This window comes from Entelurus aequoreus, linkage group LG05, assembly GCF_033978785.1.
Source record: "Entelurus aequoreus isolate RoL-2023_Sb linkage group LG05, RoL_Eaeq_v1.1, whole genome shotgun sequence".
Taxonomy (NCBI): domain Eukaryota; kingdom Metazoa; phylum Chordata; class Actinopteri; order Syngnathiformes; family Syngnathidae; genus Entelurus; species Entelurus aequoreus.
The window spans coordinates 52,554,941-52,575,001 of NC_084735.1; the positions used below are offsets into that span (position 1 = coordinate 52,554,941).

Below are 20,061 nucleotides of genomic sequence, written 5' to 3' on the forward strand. Positions count from 1 at the left end.
CCTAATGTTTTATTTTATTGTTTTAAGAGCTTATACGTTTGGTGTGTTGTTTATTTTAATCTGCTGATGTTTTGCAGAGGTAACAGCTGTCTCTGACCTTTTATTTATCTTCGTCTAAGAAGCCTAGAAGACTTAAAACTTTTTGTTTTAATCGGCAGATTATTTTTGTCGTTTATTTTACTCTGCAGACGTTCCATAAAGTTAACGAGTGACTTTATTTTTTTTTTATCTTCACCTATTACTGCAGAGGATTGTATTTAAGTATATATTTTTCTACGTACAAATTGTGTAAAAAAACAAACCCCTTGGTTCGAATGAGATAAAAATTAAATATGATACACGACACCTAAAACGAGGTACAGGTGGGGATTAGAAGAATGTTTAGAAGTAGAATAGATATTTTAATAATATGAAGGCCGCCGAAAATCAATTAAACATAAAAATTAATAAATTAATGCATTCGCCAGATATTGTTAAAGGGGAACTGCACTTTTTTGGGAATTTTGCCCATCGTTCACAATCATTATGAAAGACATGACGATGGATGGATTTTTTTTCAATGCATTCTAAATATTAAATAAACGTAAATAAAAGTGACCTTATAGCGGAGCCAATGGGAGCTCCTATTTCACCCATAACATCAGATAACCATTCAAAAGCGCCAACAATACTCCCATTACATTTAGTGACTTGAATATTAACCAAGTATTAGTGATATTGTTATTATAAGCGCTAACGCAGATGAACTATTTATAGCAGCGATGTGATCACTACCGTGTGTCCCTATGTTTACATCATCTAGTGGTCTGCTGTTTCCTTGCTTCCTTGCTGCCTGTAAATTTATTCTGGACAGAAGAAGTCTGAGTAGGTATTCCGACAAGTTGGTACACTTTGACAGCCATTTCGGACTCGGAAACGGCCAGAACGACGCGAAAAGACGCCCGTTTCCCCTGACCCCCACCACGTTTCTTTGTGAGGATTATGAGTCATTCTTCACCTTAATGGGAATATGTGAACATCCGAGCAGTCGGCATCCTAATGACAGCAGACATTGTACAGTAAGTGATGTTTTATTATGTTTGTTGGCTCTCATTAAGTCTGCAATGAGTAATAATCAGTGAGGAAGAAAAAAACCATGTGATGCGTTTTTTAAATGAATGTGCCACGTATGCTTAAAATGAGCAAAATACAGAAATATTGAATGTTATAATAAATGTGCCCCTTACTACATTACATATATGCTTACATTATGTATATAAAACATCAAAGGAGGTGTTTGGATGTTTTTTTAAGGGCCTTGTAAGTGGATTTAATGGGGAAACATATTATTGTCTTTTGTATTCATGTTAGCATTTAAACTAGTTAGCGCCCTAGCCTGCTTTTCAAGTAAATGAGCAGTATGGTCCATGACTTTATCAAAGCGCAGTTCTCAATCACCGTTTTATGATCATGGGAGTTCTACCACAGTTGATCATTAATACCGTTGATCGGTACATACCTACATTGTACATATGTTTAAAAAATTGCAAAATGCTGCATAAGGCCCTTTAAGTCCGACAAAAAAACATCATTGTTGATGTCAATGTGAGTGGAGAGTAAGGATGGGCGATACGGCCTAAAATGTACAATTTGATATTGCAGCCTGCTGCCATAACTATATATATATCACAATATATTATTTGATATATAAATGATAATAGAACCATTTCAAAACAGGTTACAAAGGCTCTTAATTTAGCTGCTGACAAATGCGGTAAAATAATGCGTCTTTTTCCGTTGTATTATTTTCTCAAAACTATTTTTAATCTACTTGCTAATTTGTTAATATCTGGTTACTTTCTTTTCATCTACACGTCTGTTTAAATGTAATAAACATTTTTTCTTCTGTTTTGATACTTAAAATTACTTTTGGGCGAAACTACAAGTTGTGGTATTAATCCAATTCCAAGTAATTACAGGAGCAGTGTTGGTCATACCGATGCGGATGCTGATATTTAAAATTTTCAGCGCCATTGAATTGAATTAAACACAATTATAATCAGACAAAAACACAAGATGGTGATGTAACAATATCAATTACGTATTTAAAAATATTTTCTACTGTTTCTACTGATTTTAAATTTGTCCAGGGACATATTTCCTGAGTTTCTAAACCAGGTGTCCCCAAACTTTTTGACTCGGGGGCCGCATTGGGTTAAAAAAATTTGGCCCGGAGCTGGGTTGTATATATATATATATATATATATATATATATATATATATATATATATATATATATATATATATATATATATATATATATATATATACATTGTCTTTATATTCCAGTGAGTTAATCAGTTTTGTAATTTAACATCAATTAACATTGATGTTCATCAACATTTAACATTGTCACATTATGGATTAGAAAATAAATAAATAAATAAATAAAAAATAAAAAAAATAAAACATTAAATTAAAACTTTTTTTTTTTAACTTAGGACTTCCCGTGGGCCGGATTTTGGATGGTAGGGGGCCGGATCCGACCCGCGGGCCGTAGTTTGGGGAACCCTGTTCTAAACAGTAGCAAAAATAACAAGATATTGTGTGATAATAAAAAAATATCGATCTAATCACTGTGGTATCGACTATATACTTGGCATCGTTACTGTCGATATTTTAACCGATCCGTCCACCCTTTACATTTAAGAGCGCTAGCTTAACGGTTACCATATCCTACTAAAGTGTGTAGTTTGTCATATTTAGCTAGTCCTCCAGCAATATTGATACTTGTAAGAAAGAGATTATTTCCCACCATGGGGCGAGGATTTGTCCTAATCAAAAGACCTCACCTGCACTTTGCCATCCATCTCTGCATCTTTAGGTCGTGCCAACAGCCGCCATACCATACCGTGACAGCTACTTTAACATCATCATCATCACCAAACTGGGAACAGCCATTTTATTCAGCAAATGCCAACATTTTGTTAGTTTCTCTTTATTCCAGTGTCACCCAAAGTGAACACCAAATGTTAAAAAATAAAAGGTGACATTGTTAAAAAAAAAAAAAAAACAATAAAAAAAAAACAATCATCAGAAAGTTAATTGTAGAACTAAATCGTACAAACGGACATGAAAGACCTCGCCGAAAGATGGCTAATAAATCTTCTCCCTTCGGCGGGGGGAACAGAAACACACCAGGGGTGGGGGTGGGGGTGGGTAAAAGACCACGAAAGAATAAGCGACAGTTCTTTTTTCTTCATTTTTTTTTTTTTCCTGGTATTTTTACCATAAGTTATACGTTTGGTTTGAAGGGAGGGATCTGCTAGATTGTCTCACATGTTTTCCCTGTAGAGCAGCAATGTTGGATCTACTGAGGAGCATGAGAGCCCTGAGGACTCATCCTAGTGCACTGAGAGAAGAGGGTCTATTTGAGTGGGGTGGGGCTGGGGGCCTTCATGGTGTGAAACCCTCCCTGTTCTACCTCATGTCAGCACACTCACAACATATTATTATTATTATCATTATCATTATTACAGCATAGAGCAATAGTTTTGATAGACTTTTCTTTTTTTCCTTATATTGCACCATCAGAGAATGGGACACAGAGAAAGATCGACAGAGACGCCATTTTTCTAATTAAAAACAAGTTTGAAGACCATATTAACCAAACCAATTCTTCCCTGTAATATCCACAAATAAAATTGATTTTTCTCTTTATATATATATATGAATATATATATCTATATATAAATCTCTCTATATATAGATATATATATATATAGTAATAAGAATAATAAATCTTCACATTGGAATCGTTTTCATACGCGTGACAAAATGCTCGGCGGAGCAGTCATCATAGTCCAAGAGCGGGTCGTCCCCATGCATCCATAGGAAATAGACTTTTTTTTTCTTTTCTTCTTCTTCATAAAAAGTAACAATTTCACAACAGCTGAAAAGATGTCAATTTCTTTATATTCCATCTTCCGTTGAAGAAAAAACAAACAGAAGTCTGAGTTCTTATCAAAACAAGCTAGATAATAGAACCATCCATAATTAATGATTATTAACTAATTTTGTTGTTAATATTAATAATCACTCATGAATTCTATAAAAAGAATGAACAAATAATATTCCCTCATTTCTTAATTTGTTTGGCTGCAGTCGTTTTGTTTGTTTACTTATGTGTAAAAAAATAAAATGAAAAAAAAAGTTGTAAAATAAATAAAAGTAGATTAGTAAAAGTGACCCCGACCTCAGAGGGCGTATTTACAGAACTGCGTGTTGAGTCCCTTTACTGCACTTGAGTGTTAAGTCCAGCGTGGAAGTGAGTTCGAGTCCCGGACCCCCTGCTGTTATACAAGCGTGTAGGACTTTGCGTAGGGGTTGCTGCTCTGTTTGAGATGTCCACGTGAGTCCAGCAGAGACTCCTGCGAAGTGCTGAGCTTGGCGGCCTGGGCCAACTCCGACCCCTCCCTGTGTGGGAGCGTGGCGGCCGAGCCGGGCTGCCACTGGGCGGCGGGGTCCCTGCTGGCCTGAGGGGCCTCCGATGGCGTCGGGGGCGCCATGCGGGAGGGCCGCTTCAGCGAGCGACTCTTCTGCGGCTCCAGGCAGGCCTGGCCCATGGCCGCCCTCTCCCCGCTGGCCGCCCCTCTGGATGAGCCTGAGCAGGACATGCCTCGGTTTAACAGGAAGTCCATGCGCAGGTAGGGAGGAAGGTGCACCAACTCGCCCCCTGCAGGACGACACACACCGATGAGTCTTGACAGAGAGCCTCCCTATTTTTCTCATAATTGAACTTGCAACGAAAATGTTCGGAAAATTCTGCACCGGTTCTCGTACGGCATTGCACTGTCTTGGGATGTGTAAAAAGATCCCGGTTATTATTATCATCATGGTGTTGTTGAATCTGCTCAAAGAGGTCATACAGTCGTGGTCAAAAATACAACCATACACTAGTAAAGAACATAATGTCATGGCTGTCTTGAGTTTCCAATACTTTCTACAACTCTTATTTTTTGTGATAGAGTGATTGGAGCACATACTTGTTGGTCACAAAAAACATTCATGAAGTTTGGTTCTTTTATGAATTTATTATGAGTCTACTGAAAATGTGACCAAATCTGCTGGGTCATAAGTATGCATACAGCAATGTTAATATTTGCTTACATGTCCCTTGGCAAGTTTCACTGCAATAAGGCGCTTTTGGTAGCCATCCACAAGCTTCTGCTTGAATTTTTGACCACCCCTCTTGACAAAATTGGTGCAGTTCAGCTAAATGTGTTGGTTTTCTGACATGGACTTGTTTCTTCAGCATTGTGAAGTGAAGTGAATTATATTTATATAGCGCTTTTCTCTAGAGACTCAAAGCGCTTTACATAGTGAAACCCAATATCTAAGTTACATTTAAACCAGTGTGGGTGGCACTGGGAGCAGGTGGGTAAAGTGTCTTGCCCAAGGACACAACGGCAGTGACTAGGATGGCGGAAGCGGGGATCGAACCTGGAACCCTCAAGTTGCTGGCACAGCCGCTCTACCAACCGAGCTATACTGTCCACATGTTTAAGTCAGGACTTTGGGAAGGCCATTCTAAAACCTTATTTCTAGCCTGATTTAGCCATTCCTTTACCACTTTTGACGTCTGTTTGGGGTCATTGTCCTGCTGGAACACCCAACTGCGCCCAAGACCCAACCTCCGGGCTGATGATTTTAGGTTGTCCTGAAGAATTTGGAGGTAATTCTCCTTTTTCATTGTCCCATTTACTCTCTGTAAAGCACCAGTTCCATTGGCAGCAAAACAGGCCCAGAGCATAATACTACCACCACCATGCTTGACGGTAGGTAGGGTGTCCCTGGGATTAAAGGCCTCACCTTTTCTTCTCCAAACATATTGCTGGGTATTGTGGCCAAACAGCTACATTTTTGTTGCATCTGACATCACATAGACAAAGATAAGACATTTTGGAGGGAAGTTCTGTGGTCAGATGAAACAAAAATTGAGCTGATTGGCCACAATACCCAGCAATATGTTTGGAGGAGAACAGGTGAGGCCTTTAATAGACCCATAATACATTCATAAAAAAAAAAAACTTCGTGAATGTTTTTTTGTGACAAATCACTGTAATCAATCTCAATTATTAGCTAATCACTCTATCACAAAAAAATAAGAGTTGTAGAAATTATTGGAAACTCAAGACAGCCATGACATTATGTTCTTTACAAGTGTATGTACACTTTTGACCACGACTGTACATATACAATTTATATACAACAATATTCTTGTCAGCATTATTTTGAGACCAAATGAAGGACTTTTGTAGTCATAATATACAACAATAACTATAACAATATTAATAATAATGCAAGTAACCTTTTAAACACAATACACTTCTTATTAGTATTTTTTTACCGTTGTAATTGGGAAGACAATAACTTTTAATTGTCCTTAATAAATAAACAAACATAAAAATGAAACAGACTCAATCTCTGTTAGCAAATATTGCATTTCAATAATTATTGAACAGGCAGTTTTTTTTCCTAAGTTGGAAAAACTGGGTTTTGTACTTTTTTTCATTGTTGTCATCACTTTCCAGGGATTTGGCATACTTGTTCATTCCCACATTTGGATTTTCAATCATATTTTTTCCTTCTACAAAACCCAAAACCAGTGAAGTTGCCACGTGGTGAAAAGCGTAAAACAGAATACAATGATTTGCAAGTCCTTTTCAACACATATTCAATTGAATAGACTGCAAAGACATCATATTTAATGTTTGAACTGAGAAACACATTTTTTTTTTGCAAATAATAATTTAACTAGATTTTAATGGCAGCAACACATTCCAAACAAGTTGGCACAGTGGCATTTTTACCACTGCATATACATATACCATCACAGATGCTGGCTTTTGAGTTTTGCGCTTATAACAGTCTGGATGGTTCTTTTCGTCTTTGGTCCAGAGGACACGACGTCCAGTTTCCAAAAACAATTTGAAATGTGGACTCGTCAGACCACAGAACACTTTCCCTCTTTGCATCAGTCCATCTTAGATGAGCTCGGGCCCAGCAAAGCCAGCGGCATTTCTGGGTGTTGTTGATAAATGGCTTTCGCTTTGCATAGTAGGGTTTTAACTTGCACTTACAGATGTAGCGACAAACTGTAGTTACTGACAGTGGTTTTCTGAAGTGTTCCTGAGCCCATGTGGTGATATCCTTTACACACTGATGTCGCTTTTTGATGCAGTACAGCCTGAGGGATCGAAGGTCCATAATATCATCGCTTACGTGCAGTGATTTCTCCAGATTCTCTGAACCTTTTGATGATATTACGTAGATGGTGAAATCTCTAAATTCCTTGCAGTAGCTGGTTGAGAAATGTTGTTCTTAAACTGTTTGACAAGTTGCTCATGCATTTGTTGACAAAGTGGTGACCCTCGCCCCATCATTGTTTGTGAATGACTGAGCATTTCATGGAAGCTGCTTTTCTACCCAGTCATGGCACCCACCTGTTCCCAATTAGCATGTTCACCTGTGGGATGTCCCAAATAAGTGTTTGATGAGCATTCCTCAACTTTCTCAGTCTTTTTTGCCACTTGTGCCAGCTTTTTTGAAACATGTTGTAGGCATCAAATTCCAAATGAGCTAATATTTGCAAAAAATAACAAAGTTTCTCAGTTCAAACATTAAATATCGTGTCTTTGCAGTCTATTCAATTGAATATACTGTAGGTTGAAAAGGATTAGCAAATCTTTGTATTCTGTTTTTATTTACGCTTTACACAACGTGCCAACTTCACTGGTTTTGGGTTTTGCAATTTTTGCTACTTTGTGGTGCTTCTTACGAGCAACTCGAGAGGCGCTCTGATGGTGCATCATGTGTGTGTTAGCCAGCGGTCCCGCCTCCGCCCACAGAGACAAAAATTGTGGATGACTGACACGAGGGTTCACTCCGTTCATTCAATTTTGCCCCTGAATAAACGCGCTCAGGTGCTGAGAGCGATGCACAGAGTGAACCCTCTTATATTTTGTTTAAAAACAACATGACAATTTATCGATGACGACAAAATCATCGAGTTAATTTTCATTTATCACGTGATGAATTGATCTATTGGCCCAAGCCTTGTCTTAACTGCCGTGAACGTCCACATGCAGGCTTTATATTCCATGTCATTGAACTATTGCACATTATAATGAGTCTTTAAGTTTCACCTGGTCTGTGGGCTTTGGGCACCGCCATGTTCATGACCCGACTGACGTCCTGAGGCTTGGGCGGCGAAGCGGTGAAGCGGCAGATGCCTGATTCGGACGGCGTGCTGGACGTCAGGCTGTCGGTGTAGTCGTTGGTGCCGGCGGTCATCTGCTCCGAGGAGGTGTCGGAGATGAAGCATTCAGTGATGGTGAACTTGGCGTGGCGCAGCTGCTCCTCCATCTTGGCGTGCTCATAGGCTCTGGCCAGCTCTTCGTAAGTGGAGGAGGCACTTTCCGTCGACACCATGCTGCTGCGCGCACGGTCTGGAGATATCGATGATGTTTTGTGTTGACAACTTGATTATTTCCACACCGTGTAAAAATAATAATAAAAAAAAGGTGCTGACCTGTGTCCTGAGATGGGCTGACGCTGTAGCTGTCACTCTCCTTGTCCACAGAGCCCGCCACTCTGGGCGTGGGCAGCCTCCAGTCAGTGCTGAGCGTGTGGGAAGAGACGGGGGGATGTGGGCGGTTTAGGGTCCACTGGCTGGCGTAGCGGTTGCGGGCAGCCGGGCCAGCTTTGGCTGTACGGCGGGCAGTCGGGTCTGAGAGGAAGTAGAAAACATGACTTTTTATTCACATCACAGAAGAAGACTTACCATGAATTGATTAACGTGTACCCCGACTTAATTAAACAAGTTGAAAAACGTATTGGGGTGTTACCATTTAGTGGTCAATTGTACGGAATATGTACTGTACAATCTACTAATAAAAGTCTCAATCAATCAATCAAAAACTCAATCTAGGACCAGAGATGGAAGATGAAATCTGTCAAAAAGTCACATTTGGCATAATTGTTGATGAGCTCAATCTGCATTCTATTGTTAAACTTTATCTCAATTGTGTGTCATTTTGTGTTAGTGTAAGTACAATATAGCAGTGGTCCCCAACCACCGGTCCGTGGATCGATTGGTACCGGTCCGCACAAGAAATAAAAAAATAAAAAAAATTTTTTTTTTGTTTTTTTTTTGTAATTAAATCAACATAAAAAACACAAGATACACTTACAATTAGTGCACCAACCCAAACAACCTCCCTCCCCCATTTACACTCATTCACACTCATTCGCACAAAAGGGTTGTTTCTTTCTGTTATTAATATTTCTGGTTCCTACATTATATATCAATATAGATCAATACAGTCTGCAGGGATACAGTCCGTAAGCACGCATGATTGTATTTTTTAATGCCAAAAAAAAAATAAAATATATATATATATATATATATGGCGTTGGGGGGGACAAATTTTCAAGCGTTGACCGGTCCGCAGTTACAAAAAGGTTGGGGACCACTTCGACTTCGACTTCGACTACGACTCCGACTCGACTTCGACTTCGACTTCGACTTCCTTTTTATTGTCATTCAAATTTGAACTTTACAGCACAGATAAGAATGAAATTTCGTTACAAAAGCTCATGGTAGTGGAGGATAAAAAAAGCAATAAGGTGCATGTATAAATAAATAAATATATATAAATAATTTATAAATATCAGTGGCGTGCAGTCACTAGAGGCAGGGGAGGCGGGGCCTCACCTGCCATCATGAAAAGAAAAAAAAAAGTAAAAAGAAAAAAAAATTAACTAAATTGTTAAATGTATCCAGTGATTATACTAAAGTTATTTTCCATTTAACTTCACCAGTTTTAGATTATTTGTATTTTTATTTTCACATTTGCCGTTCAAATACTGAGAAGATGATCAGCGGTGATCAGCAGCCAGTTGAGGCACGTCACTGCGTTGTGCCTCAACATGGATTGTGCGCAATGACTCGGCTAACTGCTGGCCTGCTGTGCAGTGAGACCGTATTGCTATATGAATTATATTATACATTTCCATAGTTTAGTTAGCTGAGGTATATAATGTACAGTGTATTTTGTCAACAACTGTATGTGTGTAACGTATTTCTTGTGCTGAGCGATCATAATACTGCTGCGAAGACGCACTGTGAGAGGCTCGTCTCATAACCCCGCCTCTTGGTGCCAAGCATCTCCGCCGCAGAATGCACCGCCCGACGGGAGCGCCACACCAACCAGAGCCCACACCCAAACCCTCCACGTGCAAGACCGAATCCACCCAAAAAAAGTAACTTAACAAGAAGCCAAAAAGTGCAAAAACAACAATGCTCGCGCTGGAGGAGCCGCGAATGACCGCAGGGACACAACATTAGGTACACCTGCAGACTGCAGCACGGATTTCATATTTCATTCATTCACAACTCCTCCAACACGAACACCACTGTTCCCGCACTTATAAGTAAAGGTAAGACCATAATAAAGTTTTTTTAATTAAATGTGCTTTTTTGTGTGCTAGAGTTTGTAAGTGTAAAGTTAAAGTTAAGTTAAAGTACCAATGATTGTCACACACACACTAGGTGTGGTGAAATTTGTCCTCTGCATTTGACCCATCCCCTTGTTCACCCCCTGGGAGGTGAGGGGAGCAGTAGGCAGCAGCGGCGCCGTGCCTGGGAATAATTTTTGGTGATTTGAACCCCAATTCCAACCCTTGACGCTGAGTGCCAAGCAGGGAAGAATGCTGGTATGAGCTTTTAAACATAACCCGTTAACTGCTGCCAATCAAATGGTGAATAAGATACTCTTTAGGGTTCATATGTGGGCCTCACCAGTCATGAACCTCACCGCACGCCACTGATAAATATATGTATTAAATAAATAAATAGATTACTGTACAGATAAATATATTGCACTTTGTCACATGCATCCACGTTTATGGATGTATGTTATAATGTCTTTTTTATTCCCACGAGTTAATCCATTTTGGGGGGAGTTGAGGGGATAATTTAATTATGATGCGTTCAAGAGTCTTACGGCCTGAGGGAAGAAGCTGTTACAGAACCTGGAGGTTCTGCTTCGGAGGCTGTCTTTGCAATAGAATTAGTGTACTTGGCTGCAGTAACACTGGGATTATAGTACCACCTTGTGGAAGAAAACCAACATGACAACATTCATTGGTGAATAAAGAGTATGGTAATTGATACTTCCTCCCACCTCCAAAGACATGCACCTGGGGATAGGTTGATTGGCAACACTGAATTGGCCCTAGTGTGTGAATGTGAGTGTGAATGTTGTCTGTCTATCTGTGTTGGCCCTGCGATGAGGTGGCGATTTGTCCAGGGTGTACCCCGCCTTCCGCCCGATTGTAGCTGAGATAGGCTCCAGCGCCCCCCGCGACCCCGAAGGGAATAAGCGGTAGAAAATGGATGGATGGATAGTTTATGAAGAACATGCTTTACAGTGTAATGTTCAACAGCATCACATGTTCACCCTTGTATGATTCATCATGTGGGAAGAGGAGTAGAAAGAAGCAGAGCTTATTTATCACAACTCAGCACTGATAGTTTTTTTTACTTCCCGTGTTTGTTATTACTTTTTCATAGGTAAGAAAAACATTCTAAAAAATATTTTTTTTTTAAAAGAAGTTTTTATTGTTAATTAAAACCAGAAACTTGTCAAGAGCTAATTATGAAAATAATGTTTTTATCCTGCATTCATTAAAGATTCTTTAATAAAATATTGTACATTTATTTGCACATTACAATACATTAAATCATTTAGACATTTTTTTCCCCCCCAGGTTCCGTTTACTCCATTCATACAAGCTCTGGCTTTTCTTTGGCATTACTGTCAGCCATGACCCCTGCTCGTCGTTGTTTACCGAGTATAACGCATATTGCCAACCTTGAGACCTCCAATATCGGGAGGTGGGGGGTAGGGGATGAGGGGGGGTTGATCTTGGGGGTGGTGGTCGGGGGCATGGTTATTTACAGCTAGAATTCACCAACTCGAGTATTTCATATATATATATATATATATATATATATATATATATATATATATATATATATATATATATATATATATATATATATATATATATATATATATATATATATATACCGTAATTTCCGGACTATAAGCCGCACCTGACTATAAGCCGCACCAGCTAAATTTAGGGGAACATACAGATTGCTCCATATATAAGCCGCACCCGACTATAAGCCGCAGGGTTTTGATGTGTAATTACCGTAGTATATAGGGGTTCCTGCTACCACGGAGGGGATTGTCGGGACAGAGATGACTGTTTGGGAACGCAAAGCGTCCCATTTATTAACAATAAATCTTTCAATCATTCAATCAAACTTTCACATCTTTGACATGGCGAACAGCATTCGTGCAGAGTACAAATAATACAACGGTGCAAAGTAATACAAAGTGCTCACCTGTACGTTATCAAAATAACCAGCCTACCGGTATATGAAAAGTCAGTCTTTAATCATTGTGTCATCGTCTTCCTCCTGCGTACTAAAACCACCGAAATCCTCTTCGTCGGTGTCGGAGAAGAACAGGCCGTAAATAAGCCGCACCCTTGTATAAGCCGCAGGGACCAGAACGAGGGGAAAAAGTAGCGGCTTATAGTCCGGAAATTACGGTATATATATATATATATATATATATCAGTGGCGTGCCGTCACTAGAGGCAGGGGAGGCGGGGCCTCACCTGCCATCATGAAAAGAAAAAAAAAAGTAAAAAGAAAAAAAAAAAATTAAATTGTTATATGTATCCAGTGATTATACTAAAGTTATTTTCCATTTAACTTCACCAGTTTTAGATTTTTTTTATTTTTATTTTCACATTTGCCGTTCAAATACTGAGAAGAGACGGTGCGGTGATCAGCAGCCAGTTGAGGCACATCACTGATTTGTGCCTCAACATGGATTGTGCACAATGACTCGGCTAACTGCTGAGCTGCTGTGCAGTGAGACCGTATTGCTATATGAATTATATTATACATTTCCATAGTTTAGTTAGCTGAGGTATATAATGTACAGTGTATTTTGTCAACAACTGTATGTGTGTAACGTATTTTTAGTGCTGAGCGATCATAAAACTGGAGGCTCGTCTCATAACCCCGCCTCCTGGTGCCAAGCATCTCCGCTGCAGAATGCACCGCCCGACGGGAGCGCCACACCAACCAAAGCCCACACCCAAACCCTCCACGTGCAAGACCGAATCCACCCAAAAAAAGTCACTTAACAAGAAGCCAAAAAGTGCAAAAACAACAATGCTCGCGCTGCAGGAGCCGCGAACGACCGCAGGGACACAACATTAGGTACACCTGCACTGCAGGTTCATATGTTTTTTTTTTTTTTTTTTTAATTTTTATTTTATTTTTTATTTTAAACAACATAAAACAAGACACAAGATACACTTACCATTAGTGCATCAACCCAAGAAAACCCTCCTTGCCCCATTCACACTCATTCACACTTATTTACACAAAAGGGGCTGTCTCTTTCTGTTATTAAAAAAAAAAAATCTTCTGGTTCCTACAATATAGAATAATACAGTCTGCAAGGAATACAGTCTTTAGAGCACACATGATTGTGTGTGGTGCTGGTCCATTAACATTTTTCATTAATTACTATCTTTTATGTAATTGTTTTTATATTGCTTTACTTTCAAACAAAACAAACAAAGGACCTTAACTTCACCAGACCGGGTTGTCAATGAAATCAGATTGTTCAAACGGGTTCTTAAAACCAGGTCCAGTTCAGATAACGTCCAGACCGGGCTCAGCAACACACACCTTCACCCATGTACACCAAAAACCAGGGAACACAACAGGTTGCATACAATCCACATACAAAAATACATTTTCAAATTAAGCACCCATGTACAGTCCAGATCACATCCAAGTCGAACTCAGCAACACACACCTTCATTTATGTACACTTAAAATAGGGAATGCAACAACAGATTGCATATCATATATAAACAAAATTAAATTTTCAAAATAAGCCTTTGAGGACTTCCCATCTCTTTTTATGTTTTTTGGCATCATTATCGTTTATAACCATATAATTTTCTAAAGTTAAAAAATACTGAATAAATGTTTTAAAGAAAGAAATACTAAGTGAATATCTGTTTTTGGCCTTAAAAATAAACCTTTTACCGAGTACTATTATTAAATTGACTAAATCATGACTGTCAATGAACTCTCCTAAAATAACAGAAACCACATCAACCTTCATAAACAAACCAATCTTTAAACACATTTTTTCAACTTCCACCCAAAACGAAGACACAATATGACAATACCAAAACAAATGTAGGCTCCTGACAACAAAATCGGCAATCATCTGACTCTGTCACATTCCATATTTTTAACATTTTTCCCGTGGGTAGGAAGTTATAAATAATTTTAATTTGAAAATAACGATTTTGCACATCGATAGTGGTTTTGTAGATTAATTTGAATATTGCATCCGACGGCAACGGGCAGTCAAAAAAGTCCTCCCATTTTCCATATGTGTTGTATGGGGCAGCCTTCAAAGATTTCTTTATTAAATAAAACTTATATATTTTCCCATTTATTTTAGTTCCTTTTTGCCAACTAGAATTTCTTATTAAGGGTTTACAAACTAATAATTTAGTAGTTCCATAATTAATTTGTTTCCATCTTTTCCCAATGACTCCAGTTAGTTGATTAAATATGATTTAGGGCTATATAAATAAACATTGATTGATTGATTGATTGATTAAATGAAAAGCTTGAACAAGCATCACCATACATAGTTGTAAATTCATCATATTTCATAATTTTACCATTCTCATTGATAATGTCATTGACAAAAATGATTCCTCTTTCAAGCATATTTTTCCAAAAGAAAGGCTTTCCATCTATTACAATATTAGAGTTCATCCATATTATCTGCTGCAAAATATCATCTCTTTTTTTTGGTACATAAAATTGAAAACACCACCATGAGTGGATTGTTTCCTTTATGAACCCCGCCATGTTTCCCAGCAGACTCTCTACATGAGAAAAATGGGAGGGGATCACTTGTAAAAAAGGATACAATTTCTTTTGATACAATACATGTTTTTTGTCTAACAGGACACTTGTGTACCACTCAGTGTTTAAATACATATTTGGAACAATTGGTGCTTTTAAAGACAGACACATAGCTTCAAGGTTGAGAAGTTTCAGGCCCCCATATTCATATTCATTGTACAAAACCTTTCTTTTAATCCTTTCTGGTTTGCCGTCCCAGACCAAATCGAAGACCCTCCGCTCATAAATCTTAAAAAAGTTTTGTGATGGAGCTGGTAATGACAAAAACAAATAAATAAATTGAGGAATAATTAACAAGTTGATAATAGATATTTTACCATACAAGGTTAAGGATTTCCCTTTCCATAATTGCATAATTTTATCCAGCTTTCTTAGTCGATTATCATAATTTACTGAGCCTAGAGCCTAGGTTCATATGTTTGTAAATCTGACTGTGATGATGCAGTCGTGCCTCACCAGACATTAACCTCACCGCACGCCACTGATATATATATATATATATATATATATATATATATATATATATATATATATATATATATATATATATATATATATATATATATATATATGTATGAAATACTTGACTTTCAGTGAATTCTAGCTATATATATATATATATATATATATATATATACATATATATATATATATATATTTTTTTTATTTACATAGAAAAAAAAAATACTTGAATTTCAGTGTTTCGTTAGCTATCCTTTAGATGGCAGTATTGTCCTATTTAACTTCTCCGTTCATTGGGCAGGCAAGCTGTTTATATTGTGGGAAAGCGGACGTGAGAACAGGCTGTCCCCACTCAGTCTCAGGTCCGCATTGAGCTGGAGGGGGCGTGGCCTCCAGCTCCGGCTGAATACCAGGAGTTTGTCGGGAGAAAATCTCTGCCGGGAGGTTGTCGGGAGAGGCGCTGAATACCGGGATTCTCCCGCTAAAAACGGGAGGGTTGGCAAGTATGATAACGCAAGAAACACTTCCTGTCCCTCGCTTAATGTGTGCCGTGTGGGAAATCAATACTCCTCTGTACCGAACTGAAGGTTCCGTACAAAAAGAGCACAATACCCTACTAACTAATAAGTGTATCCCAGTCCCTAATAGCCCAGTGTGTTTACTTGTGCAAAGATCAACAGCAGTTAACATCTAAATGTCCTCCAATAAGCACACAAGATTGGTCTTTTCTTGTATGTTGTTCAAGTCATTTACAAAAGGTAAATATGGTAGACTATAGGTTACTCGGATCTATCAGCTACACAACAGCTAAGCACACAATAGCTCAAAAGCTAGACATCGGTAATAAGTGTCCTTTATTGAACAATATTGCAGTCTAAAACAGCACATTTGTCAATATAAACAAGTATCAAATGATTCTAGTTGCATGCTACTTACACACACAAAGTCTCCAAGGCAGAAGCGTATTAGAAAGTATCCAGTAACAAACGTGTCCGCATCATTCAACTTACTGTCATTAGCTTAACTTAATAATAATAATAATGACAATGGATTAGATTTATATAGCGCTTTCCTAGACACTCAAAGCGCTTCACAGAGAAGTGAGAAACCATCATTCATTCACACCTAAGCTACATTTGTAGCCACAGCTGCCCTGGGGTAGACTGACAGAAGCGTGGCTGCCATTTCACGCCTACGGCCCCTCTGACCACCACCCATCATTCATTCACCAGTGTGAGCGGCACTGGGGGGGCAAGGGTGAAGTGTTCTGCCCAAGGACACAACGGCAGCGATTTGGATGTCAAGAGGCGGGGAGCGAACCTGCAACCCTCAGGTTTCTGGCACGGCCACTCTACCCACTACGCCATGCCGAATCAATGAATTATTGTGACCACTAGGTGTCACCAAAAACAAATTACCACTACACTTCAAATTCAAGACAGGATAAGCCTATTGCAGATGGTTATTAACAAGTAGGTTAGTGTTTTCATACCTGCCATTGTTCTCTGTTAGACTAATATCACTTGATTTAATCTTTTCTAAACATTCAAAACTACAAAATAATAAAAGTATGAACTATGAGTCGTGCTGATATTGTATCAAATTAATAACGGTATTGGCCAATGCTCATGGCTTAAATATCGGTATCATATCAAGGGAAAAAGTTGAGACACCGCAACTAAGTAATAACTAATGAATCGAAAAGGCATTATTTTCAAGTAATTTAAATAATTCAAGTGCTTTTTTTTGTTGTTGAATTTTTCATCTCCAGTTGATCAATTATTGAGCATGCACCAGAAAGAATGAGCATGTTTGGATGTGTTTTGTGAGGAAGACCCTGCCAGAGCACGGACCTCAACACCAATGTTCCCTCTAATTTTTCATGTGTGTGAGCAAATGCAAAAACTCCCTGAGCATTCAGTGGAGCCCATGTGAGCGAGGTCAGACGTGTACACTGTGGCTACACCAGCAGCACACCTGTCCCAAACCTGACTAAATAACAATTCAATCAATCTCCATCCATCTATACATTTTCTACCGCTAGTCCCTTTCGGGGTCGCTGGAGCCTATCTCAGCTGCATTCGGGCAGAAGGCGGGGTACACCCTGGACAAATCCCCACCTCATGGCAGGGCCAACACAGAGAGACAGACAACATTCTTTTATTATTATAATCAAATGACAGCAGTCATTTCCATGAGGTTATTTTCTAATATAAGTATTTAGGCCCACTTACAATGACAATAACAAAAAATATTGTTTTTCATGAACTGTGTACTTGTATTGTTTGTCTGGGTGGAGGTCCTGCTTTGGAAATAGTTTGTACCCCTTTCAGACCTTGCATTTAGTTCCCATTAAAACATTCACATGTTGCACAATGAGATGTAAGCAGGGGATCATGTGTACATTCCTGCAACTTCCTGTTTGTAAAAAATATATTTTTATTAGTATTTATTTAATATACTAACAGCATTTCATGATTAATATTTATAAATTAAGATTCCTAATAAATGACACTTGAATAAGCACACATTTGATTGGTAAATCATAGTGTAACGACCTGGAATTACACTTTGTGTGTGGTGTTGGAGTTGTCCGACTTTTTGTGTGGCTGTAAACGCATCACTGGCTAAGTGCCGTATGTGCATGTGTTGGCGCAAGTGAGAAAGAGCGAGCGGCTGCTGTTGATATAACAAAGTTGGTTTTGGTCTGGTTTGTACTGCAGAAAATTACCAGTTTTGCTAGATATAATTTTTTTTACTAATGTTTTGGTGATGTGTTTATGGCCGACAATAAAGAGTTTTGCTCAGTAAAGTGATGGATGGAATTCATGTCCTCAAAGCGTCTCGACAGACGTTACAATATTTGAACAATGATGACGAAAACTGTTTTCTCTGTCGTGTCCGTGTCGTGTCGTGTCGAAAATTGTTATGCGCTAATTTTTTTATTTGATTTTGTGCGTGGCATAGATTTGCTGTGCGCAGAGGACGCTTGAGCAGTGCACAATTGCACAGGTGCGCACCTTAGAGGGAACATTGCTCAACACTATCCTACACCTTTGTTGTGAACTAGAAGGGTGATCGTCATTAGACATTTTCTTGTGGATTTATTGTACTCGCGCAGCTGGATCTTATATTTAGAATGTGAAGCTAAGACATCTTGGAACATAACGTCCAACTGTACACTTTGACATCCGTTACTACAAACCCAAAACACGGACAGCCTGCAACACAGTTTCGGAAAGTAAAAAACAAAAAGCGTCCGTACTGGACTTACTGGTTCCTGGTCTGGCGTCGGACACGTCGACCAGAGGACCGGTGGCCTGGGAGAGGGACTGGTAGTGGACCGTGTGGGTGACTGTGGAGGACTTCTGCTTCTGGGTTTCCCCAAAGTCGTTGTCGGTCAGTAAGACAGTGGACCTGTCATCTGTGGAGCAGCCACAAAGGAACGTTCAGAAAGGAAACATAGAGGTCTTGGAGCAGTAGCACTTGATGTGTGTGGTGTGCTTACCAACAGTCTCCATGGTGTCTCTCTCCTCGATTAGAAGCTGAGCTCTGGGAATGTCGATGTGCATTCGCAGCGTTTGCTGCTGCTTGTTGACTGGCTCGGCTGGACGTGTGTTTTTACTGGTCGAGAGAGGGCATGGTTGATTAATGCGTTCACACCTTTTGAGCAAAAACGAATTTGAGACATTTCTTGAGATTCTTACCTCATTAGCATCTCAGCCAAACTTTTTGCATCTTGTTAGCAAAGAGAGTAAACAACACAGTATTAGGTTAGTTGGGAGTCATACAAGACAAAAAGAGCAGTCTGCAGGTCACAAAAGTACATTTTATAGATTTGGAGCAAATGGAACAGATTATTACCTCCTTTGTCCCCCGTGCCAACCCCTCACTAGGACTGTACACATATAAACCCACTCAAGGTGGACCTACTATGCAAAACTCACTTTTCTTTTGGGTACCTGTTTTTGTGTATTTTGGATCTGCATAAGTCCCGAAAATTTGAAATCAAACCATGGAGGCATTTATAAAACAATGTAGCTTTCCTTAAAACGAGCTGTATGGAATTTACACAAATTGTGACATTTTTTTCCAGTTGTGATTAGAGATGTCCGATAATGGCTTTTTTGCCGATATCCGATATTGTCCAACTCTTAATTACCGATTCCGATATCAACCGATTCCGATATATACAGTCGTGGAATTAACACATTATTATGCCTCATTTTGTTGTGATGCCCCGCTGGATGCATTAAACAATGTAACAAGGTTTTCCAAAATAAATCAACTCAAGTGTTGGAAAAAAATGCCAACATGGCACTGCCATATTTATTATTGAAGTCACAAAGTGCATTATTTTTTTTAACATGCCTCAAAACAGCAGCTTGGAATTTGGGACAAGCTCTCCCTGAGAGAGCATGAGGAGGTTGAGGTGGGCGGGGTTGAGGTGGGGAGGGGGCAGCGGGGGGTGTATATTGTAGCGTCCCGGAAGAGTTAGTGCT

General features: G+C 39.0%; 1 protein-coding gene across 5 annotated transcripts in view; it reads right to left on the minus strand.

Annotated features, from left to right (window-relative positions):
• Positions 1-2,932: 2,932 nt before the first annotated feature.
• Positions 2,933-20,061, minus strand: part of dscama (Down syndrome cell adhesion molecule a) — a 304,891-nt gene continuing 287,762 nt past the window's right edge. For 3 of the 5 annotated variants that reach the window (XM_062048353.1, XM_062048351.1, XM_062048356.1), the window contains 6 exons: positions 19,267-19,297; positions 19,068-19,183; positions 18,825-18,983; positions 8,573-8,770; positions 8,187-8,489; positions 2,933-4,714 (listed from right to left, as the gene is read on the minus strand). In XM_062048353.1, coding sequence (XP_061904337.1) covers positions 4,335-4,714; positions 8,187-8,489; positions 8,573-8,770; positions 18,825-18,983; positions 19,068-19,183; positions 19,267-19,297 — 1,187 coding nt within the window. In that variant the 3' untranslated portion in view covers positions 2,933-4,334. The remainder of the gene's footprint in view (positions 4,715-8,186; positions 8,490-8,572; positions 8,771-18,824; positions 18,984-19,067; positions 19,184-19,266; positions 19,298-20,061) is intronic. The other 2 variants (XM_062048352.1, XM_062048354.1) reach the window with 1 other exon arrangement.